Consider the following 20,124-nt stretch of genomic DNA (forward strand, 5'->3'; position numbering starts at 1 on the left):
TAAACTCATAGTTGCCTCACAATGTGTTTACAACAATATTAAGCATATTCACAAAAACATAGATCTTCTTGAAATAAATAGTGACAATCATTGATACTAGGGAGGAAAGATAAACTAATAACACCAAGTTTACGACTTTGTAAAGTTAATACATTCTTCTTGGGTCACGGTATTTGTTTCTGTAACATTTACCACAGCTATTTTTCATTTAGCCTATTTAAAAATTTAAAACTCATAAAATAATACATTGATAAATAAGGCATATTACTCAATACAAGATTATATTAATTATAAAAAAGCATAGACTTAGTATATTTGATGATTTCCAGGCAGGATATGTAGGTACGTATTTAATTGTGCTTTGTTGACATAAATTCTGTAACTACTGAGTTTATTGCCGGGTCTCGTTAGAATCTACTTTCCGATCCGGTGGCATATTTACATTTTATTACTTACATTCAACACTGTAAAATGACGATTCAAAAATGCTTTTAAAAGCCCACTTGAATAAATAATATTTTGATTTGAAAAAATAGAACTAATCTTTAAATATGTATCTGGATTCCTATCATGATGTGTAGAAGACAGGGATTTAGATATTTGGTCGCGTATATAACAACTTAATATGTATTTTTATAGAATAAAGCTATTATAAGTAATAAATAAATAAATGTTTGCTTGTTTACGTTGCTGTTAGAGAATGTTCAGATATTTTAAATGTGGAACGAATTGGAATGTATATAATAACATTACGTTATAATGATTATATACGAGACTTTCCGGCTTAGTGTACACATTTATAAAGAATAAATTGGCAACAAAAATGAAACATAATATTATTAAATTTTAAAATAACAAAAAAATGTTTAGATTTTTTGCGAATGCTTAGATATATATCTGTTATGTAATTGCGTATATACATATATTGTCTTGACCTTGAAATAAAGACGAGAAATATAAACGCAACTTTATTCTTGTATTGCATCGACAACTTTTATCTAATACATTAAGTAACATAGTATGGATGTGGTATTTTACATATTTTTGTTATTGTTATTTAAATATTTTGTAATAGGGAAATTAAAGGTAACTTTGTCTGTAAATTAAGTTAAATAGCAAAGTTTTCACATTGTTTCCTACACACTAGCATTGGAAACAGCGTATTCTTGTCACTATACTCGTACTTTCCTGTCTAGAACTGTCGACCACGGGATCGACGTTGTTACGTATATTGAACAATTGAACATTGAATAACACTGGCTTTTAAGTACCTAACTAAGCAGATAATATTTTAATAAGGCAAGCGACTGTTACTTGTCCAAACTTGCGTATTCGATATTACGTACAATTTCGTGTACACTTGCAAAGCGTTATCCGCCGGACAATGCTTAATGCTTGATGCTTGGTCAGACATGAACTTGATCACCACTATAAATGCTTGATGTCTGCTTCCCTTTTTATTTTTTTTCTTCATCAGTTTGAGAGAATCACTAACAAATTCATAGATTTTAATTGCTGAAATACTCGTAGGGTTACTAAGGATAGAATTAAAAGCACCAATATTAAACAAATTTAAATTTAGTTCATATTTTAGTGTTTCTCACAAACTGTGGTTACGGACACATGCCAATAGGTGGTCCACAAGAAAAATAAGTTTGGGAACTACTGATCTAGATCAGATCTAGGTCGTCTAGACGACCAAGCAAAAAGCCGCGTTGGCGAAAACATGTGTTTAATTAATTTTAAATAAAAAAATATAATATATAAACGTAGAGTCAATGTCTGTTAAATGAGGATAAAAAAGTGCTCGTAAAAGGCTACTTGAATAAAGTATATTTTGATTTTGATTCAATACATATTAATCGTCTTTGAGTATGTATCGTAAATATCAAGATAACACGAAATAAATTTGTCATCATTGCATAGATATATTTTATAATAAATGTATTTTACTGTTTAAATTGTACAAATTCACAAATCATAATTATATTAAAAAAAAAACAGTTTAATATTTAAAAAATATTTACGTATAAGCATATATGTAAAATGTATATGTATAAACCTCATCCGACGCGTGCTCCCTCTCGGATAACAGCTGCGTCATATAGCGATTATAAAAGTAGTGTCTACCACCGACTTTTGTTACTATACAACGCACGCCTCCGATCAGTCACACGGTTCCTTCTTGACGTGGTCACTGCTTAGTTGGAATATCATTGTTTCTGGAATATAGCCTGAAGAAACTATGGAAGTGCTGTCTCAGAGCAAGGAAGTCTTGTCTACTTCACCGGCAGATACGGTATATTTTTGTATTTGTTGTCCGTTGCGATTGTTTTGTATTTTGTTAATTGATTATATTAGGAATGTTTTTAGAGTAGATTATGCGATTTTTACTATTTGAACTATTGCGTGATAGATATATTTTTTATTTATAAGTTTATGCTGCTGTGTCATTTTATATTTCTTTTTAAACTGTAAATCTTTAAGATTGTTTTGTGATTTTAAACATATTAATATAGTTTAAATGAAGCAATAAATCTTAATAATAATTTGAAAAATACGATTAAATTTATATTTTAGATCTGACCGTAAAAATAGTATATTTTTTGTAATAAAAATTATAGGATCTTTTTTATTAATCAAATCTTATAGCGTAGATTATAAAAATATAAAAACAATGATATTTGTCGTTAGTTCATACATAAAAAGAATGCGGAATGATCTGTAGGCATATAAACGATCGCATTACCATTATAATTATCCACGGTTTTTTTTCTCTGGCTCTGGTTAAGGATATTTACTTTAATAAAAAAGAGTGCAGTCACGAGATTAGAATTTCCGTTTGCATAACATTATATATATAAACTTGCAACATTTAAATACGAGGCGAGGAAGTTTATGTCAATTTCCTTTGACTTTTAGAATGTAAATGTAATTAATTCGTTTAAGTTAATTACTCATAAAGAGGCAAAGACGAAACAGTAATACTTGGTGGTAGGCCTTAGTGCAATCCCGTCTGGGTAGGTACCACTCACTCATCAGATATTCTACATTTGTGATGTAAGTTATGGTTAATATGTCTTACATTACCATTGTCTATGGGCGGTGACCACTTACCATCAGGTAGCCCATTTGCTCGTCCGCCTACCGAACCCACAAAAAAAAAAACCAGCTTAACACCTTTTTCTTCTCTGTTTGTCAATTTTTTTGTTTGGTAAACTTAGGTATTGATGGTTTAAAAAAAATGTAAACAGAACATTATTTAATATTGATCGTGTTAGATTTTAGTTAGGGCAGTGGATACAACTTATTGCGGTCGTCTTCGACCACTGGGCGAACATTCATTTTAAATTAAAAACATCTAAATGTCAATTCTATGTTGACAATTCAAAATAATATTATATTGTTGGAAACTAATTTATGTTTCGTAGGTTTAAGCTTTTCATTTAAAAAACGATGGCGAAATATGACTCTTGATTAATATTATTTAGATAGTTTTTTTTTAGATAAAATATATTCGACTCTTTTTCATGTGCGTATAATCATATGTTACTTTACCCAGTGTGACTTGATGCGTACGTTTATTATTATAACACAAATTCGCGAGGCGTTTGCTCGCTTTTTGTGTTTCAGGCTTTTGCTTTAAATCAACACGGTATTCAGTATAATTCAATCATTTTTGTTATTGCTTCATATTTAATTTCTGTCAGACATAACTATATAATTATAATAAATATTGGACAACATCACATACATTACTCTGATTCCAATGTAAGTAGCTAAAGCACTTGTGTTGCACACCCAGACCCAAGACAACATAGAAATCTAATTAAATTTGTCTACATCGACTCGTCCGGGAATCGAATCCGGGACCTCGGAGTGGCTAACCCTTGAAAACCGTTGTACACACTACTCGACCACGGAGGTCGTCGTCGAATTATGCAATGTTATAAATGTTATGGAATGTAAGTGTGATATAGTTAACATAATACGAGTAACTCTCCGCAATTCTCTATTTATAAAAATCTTGAAAAATAAACAACACAATTGTTGCCTCAAATAAAAAATAAAAAATATATATTCCCAAGAACGGTTATAGGAACTTTTTTGAAAATCAATAGGCTAAGGTATTGATTGTATATTTCATAAATTATTTGACTTTAATATATGTATTATATATATATATAATTTTATTTACATACTATATAGAAATAAGTATATGTATGTATATGTCTTACACAAATGTGTAAGCGAAAGTCATTGCTATACTAAATTATATTTAGAGTGGAATTTAGAGTATCTATATTTATCGTTAAAGTAAATTAAATGCTAAGTGCAGAAAAGAAACAAAACATTTTTTTGCACTTTACATTTAACGGTTTATTTAAGACCTTGGAATGTAATTTAATAATTACATTGCAAATGCTGATTCCACGTCCAATACTTCGATCCAATATCATTAATCTAGACAGCATTGGTTTAGGCTGTATGTTGACTAAGTTAATTCTGTTTATTGTGTACTAATACGAGGTCTTGACTAAGTCATCATTTTATTATACTAATAGAAATATTCACGGTCGCGCAATAACTCCACAGAGGCTCATCGCTGTAAATGATTTATAAACGCATATTGGTCAATATCTCATATAGATTCTCTGTTGATAAATCTATATGCGTTAAAGATGTTTCAACATACAAACATTACAATTTCTTATTGATTGTCAAGAAACTACCACCGGTTTCTAAAGTAACAGCTAAGGCCATCAGCCCTAAGAAGAAACGTCGAATGAAGCGAAGCGAGATTTTTTATTGATCAAAAATGTATCTTAACAAAAAATAATTATTAATATTTATCAACAAATAAAGATATTAATTTCCATTCAAATTATATTATAAAACTGTATCATTTGTTTTGTCGAAACAAATATCGAAAATAAAAAAGTGCGATTTGAAAAATTCTTTTGCTTTATCGAGGAAAACAGAAGAAAAAAAAAACGCTGTCTAACTTCACGGTCACGATCACAACTCAAAGCCAAGCCGTGAGCATAAATATGATCATTAATATTAAACTATATGAAATTAAAACGTTTAAACCAAAACGAAAGTAGGAGTAAGCCCGGGACACAGATAGATCGAAAAATCAAGGACGCACAAACCTTGTAATTTCGATTATATCCTAAATTAATTAATAGTAATTCCTAACCAGTTCAAACTGTGATTGAATTTATCCTCTCATGATGTTTCGTCATTGTTTTCGTTCATTTGTTCATCGGCCAACGACATGACCGGTCTAAGGTTATCGTCTCAATGTGTATAATCTGTTTTTGCTTTATTATAGGCACTTAAAATTCATAACAAACTGTTTTATCTAATGTATAAGTTTAAATTTAATATATTACTTAATTCTTCAATCGCAATAGCTCGATTGATGTTAAATGCGTAGGTAAGATAAAGAAAATATCAATAAGGACATCGGAATTCAATTTATTTTATAAACTTTTAATCGGTATAATTATTCATTATAAGAATTTATGTTATAAAACCTCATTATGTTTTTCATTATAATATATATTGCTTTCAAGAAGATTTTTTTTCAAAGTGATTTAACAATCTAATATTAATCCCAATGGCAAAATAAATTTAAAAACAATCAAAAGACACACAATTTAATACAAGGTTAATTCTAAAAAAAATATTTTCGCTTCGTTTTCTAATCATTTCATTATTTAAACCAGCCTATAATTTGGAATGGCTTAAAACTGTGTTAACAGATATTTTTTTTCTTATTGCAGCCAAAACTAATGCACGGAGGCAATTACATTGCCGAAGGACGTGACTCAAATAAATCAACATGGCTCCTTTTCTCTCCTGAAACACCTGACGCGGCTGGTTCCTTGGCGAGATTTCTGAGTATTTTTTCTACCCATGGTGTGAACCTTAGCCACATCGAGTCTCGCTCGTCAGCAAGAAGGCCCGGATATGAGTTCATGGTGGAATGTGAACACGGCTCGGGTGACTTCGGCGCTGTTCTAGCGGAGCTTAGAGAAAACACTGGATATTTGAATATAATTTCCAGAAACTACAAGGACAATAGATGTGAGTTCTCTGACATATATTTACCTATTTGTGGACCGCGTATTGGGGATCGGTCAGGTGTTAGATATAAAAATGTAGCCTATGTCCTTCCTTGGAGTTCAAGCTTGCTTTATACTAAATTTCATAATTTTCGGTTCAGTGTTTTGGCCGTGAAGAAGCAACAGACAGAGAGACAAAGAAAAGTACAATAATCTATATATTGATTAATTTTGTTTATATTACGGTACAAAAATAATTATTACAATATATTAAACAAGGTACCGAGGCTGACTGTCTTATTCTGCTTTTGCGAAGTCGAGACGATTAGGTAGTCATATTATATAAAATAGATAATTTATCTAACACCAATAATTACTGAGGTTCCATGAATTTGAAATTTATTTACTTTGTTAATAAATATTATGCATTATATGTTACAGCTGCCGTACCGTGGTTCCCGAGACGTATCCGTGATTTAGACAGATTTGCGAATCAGATCCTGTCCTACGGCGCTGAGCTCGATTCAGATCATCCTGGTTTTACTGACCCCGAATACAGGGCTAGAAGAAAATACTTCGCCGATATTGCCTTTAACTACAAGCACGGTCAACCGCTACCACATGTGAACTACACTAAAGATGAAACCGCGACCTGGGGCGTCGTGTTCAGAAAACTCACGGAATTGTATCCAACCCACGCTTGCAAGGAGCACAATCACGTGTTTCCCTTGTTGATCGAAAATTGTGGCTACAGAGAAGGCAATATCCCGCAACTCGAAGATGTTTCAAATTTCCTTAAAGGTTTTTGTCACATGATTTGTTACTAGATAAATATAAGATATTTCTGTTTAAGTGAAGCCGCACACTGACATCTTAAAGCAATCATGCGACATATTTTTTTTGAACCAATGAATGTACATACTTTTCCCGTAACGCTCGTATGCACTAAATGTAGCACAGCGTACTGTCTAGAGTTAACAATATTATTATTTGTTGCATAGATAAAAAAATCTAAAACACATTGTATATTAATATCAAGTAAACTGATTTTTAATCTGTCTTCAATAAATTTAACAGTACTGTTTAAAGTATTTGATAATATTTTCTTATTCTACTTTAACGTTTCTCCATTATAAATGATTTCTTTAAGTACATACATTGATATTATTATCACTTAAGAATTGACCTAGTTACATCTTTTGTCTCTATTTTATTTCTAAAAAATGCCACATCCAAAATTGTTCCTCAGAAGAAGACATTTTAATAAATGCAATGTAGATATGCGTATTTACACCGATAATACTTTAAGTGCTAAATGTAAATTAATTGCTTAAATTAAAACAGCACTGAAAAACCTGTATGCAAAGGCTGGAGGTCTCACTTGCAAAAGCATATAAATAATTTACTGAATTAATTACAGATTGCACAGGATTTACACTACGTCCAGTAGCAGGCCTACTGTCGTCGAGAGATTTTCTTGCCGGTCTGGCGTTCCGAGTGTTTCATAGCACTCAGTACATTAGGCACCATTCACGTCCCCTCTACACTCCGGAGCCAGACGTATGCCACGAATTGCTGGGACATGCTCCATTGTTCGCCGATCCAGCATTTGCACAGTTTTCCCAGGAAATTGGTCTCGCTTCTCTAGGAGCTCCAGACGATTATATTGAAAAACTTGCAACGGTAGGAAGCTAACATTTTAATAAAATATATTGTTATACGAATATTTTTCATACACAAATAAAAAATGTATTCTTCTTAACATAATCCATTTATTTGTGATTCTTTTTAAAAACTATTTATTAAAACGAGTCGGCTGTACTTAACCTTACTTAGATATTGATTAGACAATACTGTGTCTTCGTCTTTTGAATGACAAATCAATGATGACAGAAAGAGATCAATGATGAGAAAAATCACTATCACTATAAACAAGAGTGTGTACTATGATAGCTTATTCTATAATTCTATGTATTACTTTGTTCTCAGTGCTTTTGGTTTACTGTGGAATTCGGTTTATGCCGCCAAGAAGGGCAACTTAAAGCTTATGGTGCTGGACTGTTGTCTTCATTTGGTGAGCTGCAGTACTGCCTTTCTGACAAGCCCGAGCTGAAGGATTTTGAGCCACAAATCACCGGCACCCAAAAGTATCCAATCACTGAGTATCAACCGGTATACTTTGTGGCCAACAGCTTCGAAAACGCTAAAGAGAAAATGATGTAAGTACATTTAATTTATCTTTTTCTAATATTTAAAATATTTTTATTTTCTAAAGATAGGACAATACTACTTGCAATTATTGCTATTTCGTCGAGAAAATTAATAGTTTATTAGTTAACATAGCTATGAACATTTAAATATGCCCATATTTTCTTTTCATTCATTCATAAGTTTTCTAACAGATTCACTTATTTGTCTTTATTAGAAAATTCGCTCAGACGATTCCCCGTGACTTCGGCGTCAGGTACAACCCATATACTCAAAGTATTGACATACTCGACTCGCCCAGGCAGATGAGAGACCTCTTCAAGCATATACACCAGGAGATGGAGCTGCTAGTCGGTACAATGGACAAATTGTAGAACATTTATATACATTATATTAATATTGTATAATAGTAATAGTGTGTAAAAATAACTACTGTGAAATTATTATAACTTCACTTTTCAAATATACATAAATTTAATGTAGTATTTACAACGGCGGTTATCCCGATATTACTTTTCGCGCCTTTTTTATTGCTTTGATATTTGCTGGTGACGATCAAATCTATGAACCATATATAATTGACTTGTTTTTTTACTCATTACATTTCAGTTTGTTTTTATATTGTAATTTTGACATGATATATATTTTTAACGTATATTTATTTCATGAGTACAATATAAATATTAAAAGACATATTTTTAGTGAAACAGATTATGTATCCCTAAGTAAAGATAATTTAGACGTTTAGTATGATAAGGATTTTATTCTGATATTATTGTTGACAAAAATAATCCGATCGTCATTAATAACCAGGTCGTGATTTTTTTACGAACTAAGAAAGTTTGGCTATGTGTCGAATTTTAATAGCTTTATTAATGTAAATAATAATAATATAAACTATTTATAATATAAATATATTTTAAGACATATAAATTGAAAGAGCGTATGATTTATCATTAGGTACCTAATAAAATTAATTGTAAGTATATACACGAGTATTTATTTTTGTTTAAATAAAACAACTTTATAACCAACATAATATAATAGTTTGTACATAATAAAGTACCTAGTACTCGTCTTAAACATAATTATTATTACTTTTAAATGACAAGATGAGAAGAGAACGGTCGGATGTACGACCATATACATACGAGATTTTAAATTTCCATTATTAATATAGGTAATTATTCTTTCGTAAAAAACATTTACGTGCAAGCGAATCAAAAGCAATCACGGAATCATCTTTAAAGCTTCAGTCACACCTGTGTATCGTGTCTTTATAGATGACTTCGCATCGTACCCGCTTCGCTTCGTCGCGTGAGTGTGTACGAATCCTTATACTAAAGTGAGATTTATTTACATAAAACGAGTCAAATTTATTTTACTACAATTACAGAACTAATGATTTAGGTATGTAATTAATTGACAAAATTTTACTAACAATTTATGATAATGGCGAATTTTTTAATAGACGTAATATTCTACAAAAACCAATATTTGTGGGAATACCTTTTTAAAAAAATATTATGCATATAAAGAGTCGATTATACATCAATACAAATAAAATAAAAAATTCTGTAAATTTTCTGGAATCATAATATAATGTGCTATAGAACAATTAATTTGCTATTTACAGTGGAAAAAATTTAAGTCGATATATTTTTGAAACCCGTAGGATAGCACTAACTATTATAGGAATGATTTAAGATTCATTAAAAATACCGAATATCTAAATACATACAATTCGTAAGTTTCTTCTCTAGGTAAATTTTACACATTCATATAATATTAAATTCGCATGATTTTATTAAATCGTTTATTAGAATCCCAGCGCTGAAATAAAGCATTTCTTACGACTGCTAATGTTACTATAAAATGGATAAGTTGTCATTACAAGTGGCACAAAGATCTATTCACTCACTATTAAATTATCAGCGTGCATTAGAAATAGTGACGCTCGTGCATATAAGATGTCTTAGTGTGCGTGAGATGACTAATGTCAAAATGAATACACCGAAAAAATTACAAATTAGATTATATTTGTAATTTTTTGCACGCCGACGGGACTAATAGGTACGAATTCTCTCGGCGGCCGAACATAATTGTAATAAATTATATTTTAAGACAATATTTTTTCTACTGACCGCCCGATATTTTTCCATTAATGTTGATCAGAGATACGTAATATCAGTAATTACAATTGTATTAGGTATTAATTTTTTTATCAAAATAATAATTTTTTCATATTTTAAAATAATGTTTGTTGAATTGCAAATTATTTCTTAAATCTTTATTGTAACCATTTAAAACCGTGCTTCAAATTTACTTTTTTCACTGTGATGTAATTAAATTAAAAAAATATGTATAAACGAACTTATATTATCTTAATATGAAAACATTCTTAGACTAATAACGAAACTTTTTCATACGAAAATCTCTACATAATATTATATTGATTATATCCGATTTAAATCTATATTTTTTCATTTATACGTATTGACATTAAACATTAAATGTTATTTATTGAAATATAATATTTTGGCACTACAATATATTTCTATAGTGACATCAGAGTTCAGTGTTGCCAGTTCGGAGCAATGCCGCTCGACCATAGACAAATTATTAATTTGAACGAACGTATCACAGTTTTAAAATAAATAAATAAATACAACTTTTTACAATATAAGATATTATTTTATGCCTTAAATAAATTTATTATATTAATTATGATTATAAATATATTTTACAAATTGGAATATATTTTAGATAGTATTATGTTACAATTAAAAAAACTGGACTACAATATTAAATGAGTGTGTTTCGTTTGCCGTATATTCCATTAATGAGTTTATTAATCTATAATAAATAAAAAAGGCAGGTTATAAACAAGGTAGGTATTATGTCGTAATCGACATCGTTTAAAAAGTATAATCGTAAATATGTCTTAAAGTCGTGATAAAATATATTAGCTTCTTCTAATCACAAAGTATGAAAAGGGCAATTGATATTTGTTGTTAATGCTAGAAATTTATATTCAAAACAAATTGAACTTTTTATCCCCCTAAGCTTGAATAGACATTAGTTTTATTAAACCATGTGACGTGTAGACTTGTAAGCAGAATTTTTTTATTTAACCTTTTATAAAAATCGTTCACACTTACTTCACTTATTGCAGGTTTAATAAATATACATTATGTTCTATAAGTTATAAATGCAATGTTTAAATGAAATCTATAAAAACTGATAAAAAATAGTTAATACAATCTTTTATATGAACAAAATCTACACATAAATTAAAAGTAATTTAAATAATATCTACAAGAGGTATACAAGATACAGCTCAAACTAGGCAAGAAGTTTTAGGGGCAGTACATGGTTCCTAGACTTCACTCTGCATACAGTGGATCGATGAATCTTCTGAGAGTTCATCCATTGAAGAATCCGTGAAAGAAGTTCCATCTGAAATCGATAAAGAGGAACATTTTAATATCTCTGAATCATATCATTATATTAAATATCGCGTCATGTTATTTACTAAAAATAATAATCCTAAGATCAAGAGTGTGACTCCATTTATGTACTGACCTATTGGAACAAAAGGCGGCTTGTTCTGAAAGGAATAAGTAAGGTGGAGGTTGATAGGCCGGCCAAACCCCACCGGATCTGTGTCTCTTGACATCGCTGTAAACAACACATACTTATAAAGTTAGGTGAAACATAGTCTTTCAATATATATACATTACAGAAGATCATATAAAATTCGCAGAAAGAATTCGCATTGCGCATTTGCTAGCAAAAAACGTAAGATATTTCTATTCTAAGCCAAAGGTTGTTTTGAATGTAAAAATCGGAACATTCCTTACCTTGACTTTGTTTGCCTTTTCCCGTATGTTGGTGCTTCTTCTGACGAGCACGACTATTCTGGAACCACACTTGCGTGACTCGTTTACTTAACCCAGTAACTTGTGCTATCCTTTCAAGGTCTTGGCCGTCTGGGTTGGAATCCAGCTGAAAGTTTGCTTGTAATACTTGCAGCTGTTCTTCTGTGAATGTCGTTCTGACCCGTTTCGCCTTACTCTTGTGATAACCTTCTGAGTCGCAACCATCTGAAGTAGAGATCAGAACTTTATCAGGTTTACATATTCGTATATAATGCAGAAAGTTGCGGGAAAAATAGCTTATTACTTTTGACAAATATTAAAAACTTGAAAATATTAAATTTTGATTACCATCAGACGAAATAGATCCTCCGTCTAGTGTCTCTAGATAATGTGGTTTGCACAGCACTCGGTCTTCGTGAAGGGCAAACTGTTCTCCTGTAGAGAGCTGCCGACCACAAGCGTCGCAGGCGAAGCAAGCCAAGTGGTACACTTGTTCCCGGGCCTTGCGCACCCAGTCAGATGAGGATATTCCACGGCAACATTTGGAGCACTTGGCGCCAAAACTCCTGCACAATCGTAATTTTTTCTTGATGGACACATTAAAAAGTAGATGTAATTGAAAGAGTAAAACAGAAAACATTCACTGCTTACAAGATGAGCGCCGAATACAAATTGTTCATATTTACGCAACATAGTAGATGTTCTCTTGAGATAATAAGACATTTTTACATTCGCAATGGCTATTATTCATTCGCAACGATACATTAAGAACTTTCGCTAAGCAGTTATAAATTTTACAACATTCGACAAGAAAAGGAAATAAAAAATGAACAGCAATTAGCTTTAATTAGTATAAAACGAAGTCGTACTTCGCGTCTTTGTCGTCTGTTAATCAGTTTTTTTTCTAAATTTCACGACGGTTCTACATTGTTTAGATAATTTCTCCAGAAGTTATTAGAGCTTTTGACAATATAAGGCTATTTTGATGTATAGTAATGAAGTCGTATGACGTCAAGTCGAGATTAGCTCCTTAAGAGCATTCAAGGGCTCTTAAGGAGCTAATTTGGCGTATAGTGATTAAACTATAAGAGATACATCCAATTACTGTGATACCGACACGTTGGACTTAAGCAATTTGTACAGACAAACGATTTTAATAAGATTTAGGAGAAAGCCGAATAGCCGATAGTCGAAAAATATTAATAAATAAAATACGGTACAATTTACTCCAATTGAGAATTTGACAGTAATGCAGCTCTCTTAGCCGTTTGCAGTTGAATTGAATAACATACATAACTTTCATTAGTTTCATCATTAATATCATAATATCATATTTTATTGTTTAGCTGAATTATTAATAAAAAGATAAGACTCTTCATTGTACTTACAGCATTTGGTGGAATCACAATATTCCATCAACTAAATATTTACGTTAAGTAAAATAACTAAAACTATAAAAAGACTAGGTATCGTAGAAAATAAACATTAACCTCGACTACATTCGAGTCGGAATACTTTACAAATTAAATAATTTAATCTTAAATAATTTAATCCCGTAAAATGAGGATTCACTGCTCGTAAAAACCTACGTAAAAGTATATCATGATTCTCAATTCTTCTCGTTATACACGTGTCCACATAACAAGCTATAGGTCATTATGTTAGTGATATTTAAATACAAAGTGATAAATAATATTATTATGTATAATTATTACGTAAATAATTATGACTTGGTTTTAAATTAAAAATTGCTATTGTTATCATTCGATTATTAAAAAAAAAAAAGATTTTAAAGTAAAAATAATTGTTATTAAATTTTGTTTATCAGCTAGTTCTGATATGGCACCAATCTTTGATTAAACTTTAATGATTTTCTGCAATTTTGTAAGCTTTTTCATTATAACGTTATTTTTTTAGTATAATTTTGTTATTAACATTTCATTGCAATCCAGGTTCGCATCACGATGATACAGATAAGTAGGTGTTACTCAGTACAGTCAAATAAAAATGTTTAAATAGCAAAATAGAATTTGTTGTGTTCGTTTATTGAGTAGACACCCACTAAGAAAGGAATTTTGGAAATTCCCTATACTCTCTATACTTGAAGTTTGATTTGTATAATGTTTGAAGCTTTTTGTTTTAATTAAATATTTTATTACATTACAAAACTACCTCGGTACTTTATAGTTTAGTTAAAATTTTTAATTGTCGGGCACTATAAATATGCACGTTGAAACCAATTTACAACTTCTCTAATAGATATATCGAAATGAGATGCGTATTTCCATAGTATCGTAATAGTAAATCGTTCTGTGATAAAAACTAAAATAGTGGCGTACTAATCGTAAAAATAATCAGAGGATTATTTAAATGTTTCAAAATTTGAATTGAATGCGTGTATCTTTGTTATCGAGGGTCTCAATGCGTGACTTAATTGAATTATAATCAATTTCGATATACATATACGATGTAATAGCTTCGTCTTCCTTAATTCTTAATGCCGGTAGAATTAACTTCGAACTTTTTACAATAACTGCGGAATATAATTGTTTAAATTGTCGTTCACTTCGCGTAGTTCCGTATACGATCTATCTCACGACAATAAATCAGTTCTCGTGTTACGTCGTAACTGATAAAATGTTATGATCAAAGCATAATCCGTATGTTTAAGATTTTTAATTATGAAATCGACTCAAAAGCGAAATGACGATAAAGTTGTGGCTCTCAAACGCCGCTCGGTGTGTCATATATCTTGCGGCCCCTGTGATTGTCCCCCGGCCGCTTATCGACGGCAGCTGATTACCATTTCGCAGAGCCTTAATATTTAATTAATTAAGTATACGTGAAACACCATTAACACGCTATCATATCACTCGATTCGGAACATTAAAACACTTTTGTTTTTTTTACTTTTTGTCACTTTTTTTTTCCACTTGGTTCGTTCTCGTATCCAGAAGTCGCTTTGCGGGATCGTTGGTTATGAATCAGTGTTATCTGCCTGCTTTCGATCAATGCTTAGTATTCGGAACGAAGATAATTTTACCGATTCTAATAAATAACAGCGGAGTGAATTAAAAAGTTTGTTCTATTTTTTTTTTCCTTTTTAATATGCATTTTTGGTGTACGATATCTTAAAGGTTAAAAAATAAATATTTTTTATTTTATAAACTCGGCAAGGTTGAGCTACTGTTTGATGTTTCGTCGAAGAATCGAGAAGGTAGCTTAGGAATTGATAGTAAATATACGTTGGGATAGTAGATGAAATAGTTGTATCTTTTTATCTATTATCGAAAATGTTCTTATTAAAAATCACATGTAAGTATGTATATATTCATTAATTATTATTGAGGTTTAAAATACATAATTGCACTGAAAACATCGATATTGTATCCGTGAATTGTCACTAGCGACCTGCTCCAGCTTCACCTGAATGTTTTTATTAATGTAACGACATTTATAAAATATTTAATACAATTTCCTTGCTTAAAATGTCGAATGTAGGATTCGTTTATAAGACAATTCAATTTTATTTAATATATGGAGCTGTATATCGGGAAAGAGTAACTACTGAGTTTTGTGCTAGTTCTTCTCGGTAGAATCTACATTCAGAACCGGTGGTAGTTTTTAATTTAATTTAATTCTGTATGACGAGTCAAAAGTTAGCAAGATCCTTTGTTAATAAAGTATATTATGATTTGCAGCCCCATCATAGGAACAACAAGTACCCGGGTGTAAGTAGTGTTTGGGCGATCTTCCTTCCTCCTCATAAAATATCTCAATGGTCCAATTCCGATGGACCAAGACGTACCTACCCATCGTTGGCGAAGCGCCGTCCAATGAGCCTCACCCGAGTTCTTGCATCCTGGGTTAAGAAGGATTTGACTTGATTGATGTGGTACATATTTATGCTTAATACAAGCTATATAAGCTTTGAAAGATAATACTTGTAATACTTGACTATAAAATTTTAGCGATATTTCTTACTATCTTTGAATGTAATGTAAATGTTTTAAAACTTATATACAATGCAAACATTTTAAGATTACTAGCTGCCCGGCCTGACTTCTATCGGCTCATTTAAGAAATATATTGACTTTCGGATCACAACGACACGGGCTCCAATATATTATACTGAAGTATTGAAATCAGTCAAACCGTTTAGGAGGATTTCAGTTACACACACACGTTCACACAAGATATATATACAAAGATAAAAATCGTGGAATTACTATTGGTTGAGTTTTTCATACGGGATATTGTATCAATTCAATTGTAAGTATTATACGTAATTATTGAATTTATATAACTTTGATTGGTGAAAAAGAGTAACTATTTGAGTTTGCCGCCGGTTCCTATCGTTCGAATCTGCATTCCCAACCAGTTGTAGCTTTAACGTACAATTTAATAACAATAAAAGTTTGTATGCGTCAATAATATCAATATCAAACTCAGTTTAATTGTTTAAAACAGACAGAAATAGTTAGGTTAGTTTTATTTAGTTTGTTTAGTTTTATGCTACTTTTGAAACGTGTTTAAAATAACGAGAAACTTAAAATATATTAAAAATAACTACCATTCGTTCAATACTAATTTAAAAATGTATTAGCGCGTGTAGTGTATGAAAAAAGAATAATTGTAACAAAAACATAAATAAAATTTTAATATAAAAACACTTAATGTCGATAAATTACGTTTTGCACAATCTCTAAATGAATGTAAGACGCGGACCGGCTTTAACAATCTTTTTATAGTTTTATTACAGCTTTCCAATTGAAGGATTTATGGCGGAGTATCTGAGAGATGTTTATTTAAAAGTCACATCACACGTTTTGATAAGATCGAATGATTTTGTTTGATTAAAATTTATTGTATAAAATTATCTTATACACATTATAATACGTAGGTATCTACGACGTAATTATTTTTAATTCCAGATCTATCGCACGTGAATCGACAATTCGAATGACGAATAACACAAAATACTTCACTTTAGACGTTATCATATTTGGGACTCGAACTCGAAATGTCAAACGGACGTGATCGTGATATATCTTCGCAGGCAGAAATCGGGTAAACGTACATTAGAGGACACCATTCATTACCAAAACAGACTCGCAAACGAGCGAACAGTGCAATCTTATTACGGGACACAAATGCTTCTATAGAGTGCAAAATCGCGTGTAACATATTAATTGCTCCCATACGTATCACTTATCCGCTGCAATGTTTCAAAGGCGATTTGCATTTCAAAACGCTGTTGGCGGACAGAGAGCATTTCCTCGCTACCGTTATCACGTCTTATTAACATTTTGTCGCCGGCTGAATCAATTAAAGGCGGCCCTCGCATAGTAATTAACGAAGTGACAGATTAACAAGTTTTAACACTCGCCGGTAATGAAGATGTCTCGTAGCGAGCCGATAAACAGTGGACGTTGACTATGCATGCATGCCTAGGGTGGTCCAGGCGCTTTTTAATCTAGAGATGGGGCATGCTCTTCGGGAGCGAGTGCTCTGGAATTCGGTTCGTCTGCATTGCGAAGTAAGTACTGGCCTAAAGACTGTGTAAATTTTATACTTATCTAACTCGCAATAAATAAATTTTGTTGTTGCATGTTTGCATCATTTCAGCCACTCGGAGGAAGATAAAAAGCAATTATGAATTTAATACTGAGACGCGCGTCAGTTTGTAGTTCGTTATCAATTTAAGCGTTTGTTTTTAATCGAATTTAAAAAATCATAAATGTGCATGATAAAAAGTGCACAAAAATGTATTAATTTAGTTACTTTTTTAAACGAAAACATGACGATATCACATATCTAATTACATTATAATGTTTTTTGCAAATTTGCTTATAAAAAATGTGATGAGATTAGATCTAAAGGTTTTTATTAATAATATGTTTTAATAATTTTTTTTAAGGAACCAGACTTTATGATTAGTAGATAGGTAAATAGATAGCGGCATCTCATCATTATTATTTTTTAGCAATAACTAACGTGTTGAGACTTTATTAAGAATCTAAGCAATTTTAGTCATTTGCTAATACACGACTGACCCATAGTGTTCGCGAAACAAATATATTATATGACCCCTAACGCTCTAGACTATGTTACCAATGACAATTTATTTATAATATACCTATAAAGTAGTGATGTTGTTTTTTTGTATGCGTTCGCGTCGTTTATCCATTGAGATGATAGTTTCAGGACGTTCACCGTGTAGGTGGCACTACAATCATATACAACATTATTTTTAAAGAATAAAAAAGATTTTTCATTGCCGAGCGTTTTTAATTTGCATGTGTGTGTAAGTGTAAAGGTGGAGAGTTTATTTGGACACACTAATCTACTGTGTTTAAAAAAAACTGTTTGCGTCATTTATTGAGAAAGATAATAGAATGTCATATGTTTGCTTTGTGCAAGCCCCTCTGTGTAGGGCTTGGCTTAGCTTTATAATAAATGACATTAAAACAATAATAAAAAAGCGCAAGTTCACATTGGAAGGAACTTTATATTTCTTCAGATTATAGAAGATATAAAAGGTTTTCTATTGATTAATCTAGTATTTTGTATTTCAAATGCATTATACGTACGTATATTTCTAAGCTCTTGATTTGTAAACAGAACTAAATCAATCGTATTTTATAAATTATCAAGAATTAACATTTCAAAAATTTCGTCTAGTTATTTTTAAAAAAGACTTTTAGTTTTAATCATTACCCACATACTCTATGGATTCGACTATTCTTACAAGAAAAGAAGATTAAAAATAAACACGAAGCTGCGCCCCTCCACGGAAAGTTACCGGCTTGCATTAGTGAGTAACGCTCGTGTTGACAAGATGTCATAGTGTGCGTGAGATAACTACTGTAAGAATTAAAACAATAAAAGGACAATTTTTTGCACCGAATCAACCTAATAAACACCATTATAGAATTTAATAACTTTTACAGTTTGTGTTACGATTTTTTTAATTGTGAGATTTGCTAATGAACACCGGTAAAATTTAACCTAGAGGCGCGCCTTTATGTATGAACAGATCTGTACCGGTTATTTATTCAAGTGTTTCTTATTTGTGGATTCCTAAAAAGAGTCGTGCCATTAAACATTAGATTTGCTACGTATTCGCTGTATCATCATATTATATATATGTATAATAGGTAGGTATTATATATATGATTTACATTATCTATATGTATCTATAATTTAGAAAACATTTTATTATTCTGACATGTGTTATTCTTATAACAGAGCTGTTTATTTGTCCTCACTCAATTTTATTGGTGTTCCAAATTTAAAAAAGGCCAATACATTTTTTTGAGTATCTGTGCACGTTGGTACTTACTTTAAACCTTATTACTAAACAAGAGGCCTTAATTCTTAATTAGATCAAACAACAAAGAAGTACAATTTAGGAGAAATACGTGTTTAAATTACAGAGCCCTTTTAGTAGCATCTGAAAAAGATAATTAAAAATTTGTCTGAAGATCACGACAAGAGCCTTGTACTCTTTCTTTGAGCAATTTATCAACTGACATTTAAATAAATAAAGATAACGTAATGTGGTAAGAAAACAATTAATAAAAACGCAAGCTCGCCTGTAATAACTCAATAACAGAAAAGCAATTAAGCAACGTATATAAAGCTATCAGTCACATAGCGAGTTGTTAGCGTGCTTTGTGCGTCTGTTCGTAGCCCGCGGCATATAACAGTGACTTTGGTAAGTCCAACTGTCCACTCGATTCCTTGATATATATCGCCTTGAAGCGAAACCAATAGATACATAATAAATATCGCTGACCAATTTAACAGTCGAACATGGCTCGCTCGTTCCCATCTACAATATGAGTTGAGGTCGAAGAACGGGGTGTCGGTATATTATCGCGCTGTATGCATTAAACCACTGGACGACCATCATAAAGTGCCTTCGGAACTGTTAAAACAACATGCATAATATTCCA

General features: G+C 31.2%; 2 protein-coding genes across 2 annotated transcripts in view; one reads left to right on the forward strand and one right to left on the reverse strand.

Moving 5' to 3' along the window:
• The first annotated feature begins 2,128 nt into the window (after nt 1-2,128).
• Nucleotides 2,129-9,245, forward strand: LOC113404138 (protein henna). The gene is made up of 6 exons (XM_026644917.2): nt 2,129-2,299; nt 5,793-6,096; nt 6,516-6,875; nt 7,495-7,757; nt 8,064-8,293; nt 8,500-9,245. The coding sequence occupies exons 1-6, from the start codon at nt 2,246-2,248 to the stop codon at nt 8,654-8,656; spliced, it is 1,368 nt and encodes a 455-aa protein (XP_026500702.2). The 5' UTR covers nt 2,129-2,245; the 3' UTR covers nt 8,657-9,245.
• A 1,513-nt stretch (nt 9,246-10,758) lies between these two features.
• Nucleotides 10,759-20,124, reverse strand: part of LOC113404140 (LIM/homeobox protein Awh) — a 49,556-nt gene continuing 40,190 nt past the window's right edge. Inside the window, exons 3-6 of the mRNA XM_026644920.2 lie at nt 12,512-12,729; nt 12,146-12,388; nt 11,868-11,963; nt 10,759-11,741 (exon numbers count right to left, since the gene is read on the reverse strand). Of these exons, the coding sequence (XP_026500705.1) occupies nt 11,662-11,741; nt 11,868-11,963; nt 12,146-12,388; nt 12,512-12,729 (637 nt within the window). The 3' untranslated portion in view covers nt 10,759-11,661. The remainder of the gene's footprint in view (nt 11,742-11,867; nt 11,964-12,145; nt 12,389-12,511; nt 12,730-20,124) is intronic.

The sequence above is a fragment of the Vanessa tameamea genome, chromosome Z (assembly GCF_037043105.1).
Source record: "Vanessa tameamea isolate UH-Manoa-2023 chromosome Z, ilVanTame1 primary haplotype, whole genome shotgun sequence".
NCBI lineage: Eukaryota > Metazoa > Arthropoda > Insecta > Lepidoptera > Nymphalidae > Vanessa > Vanessa tameamea.

Excerpts from the sequence above, each read along its gene's own strand:
- LOC113404138 (XM_026644917.2), top strand. The coding sequence starts at position 2,246 with ATGGAAGTGCTGTCTCAGAGCAAGGAAGTCTTGTCTACTTCACCGGCA. Across the intron at positions 6,097-6,515 it reads AAACTACAAGGACAATAGAT|CTGCCGTACCGTGGTTCCCG; the intron begins GTGAGTTCTCTG and ends TATATGTTACAG. Across the intron at positions 6,876-7,494 it reads TGTTTCAAATTTCCTTAAAG|ATTGCACAGGATTTACACTA; the intron begins GTTTTTGTCACA and ends AATTAATTACAG.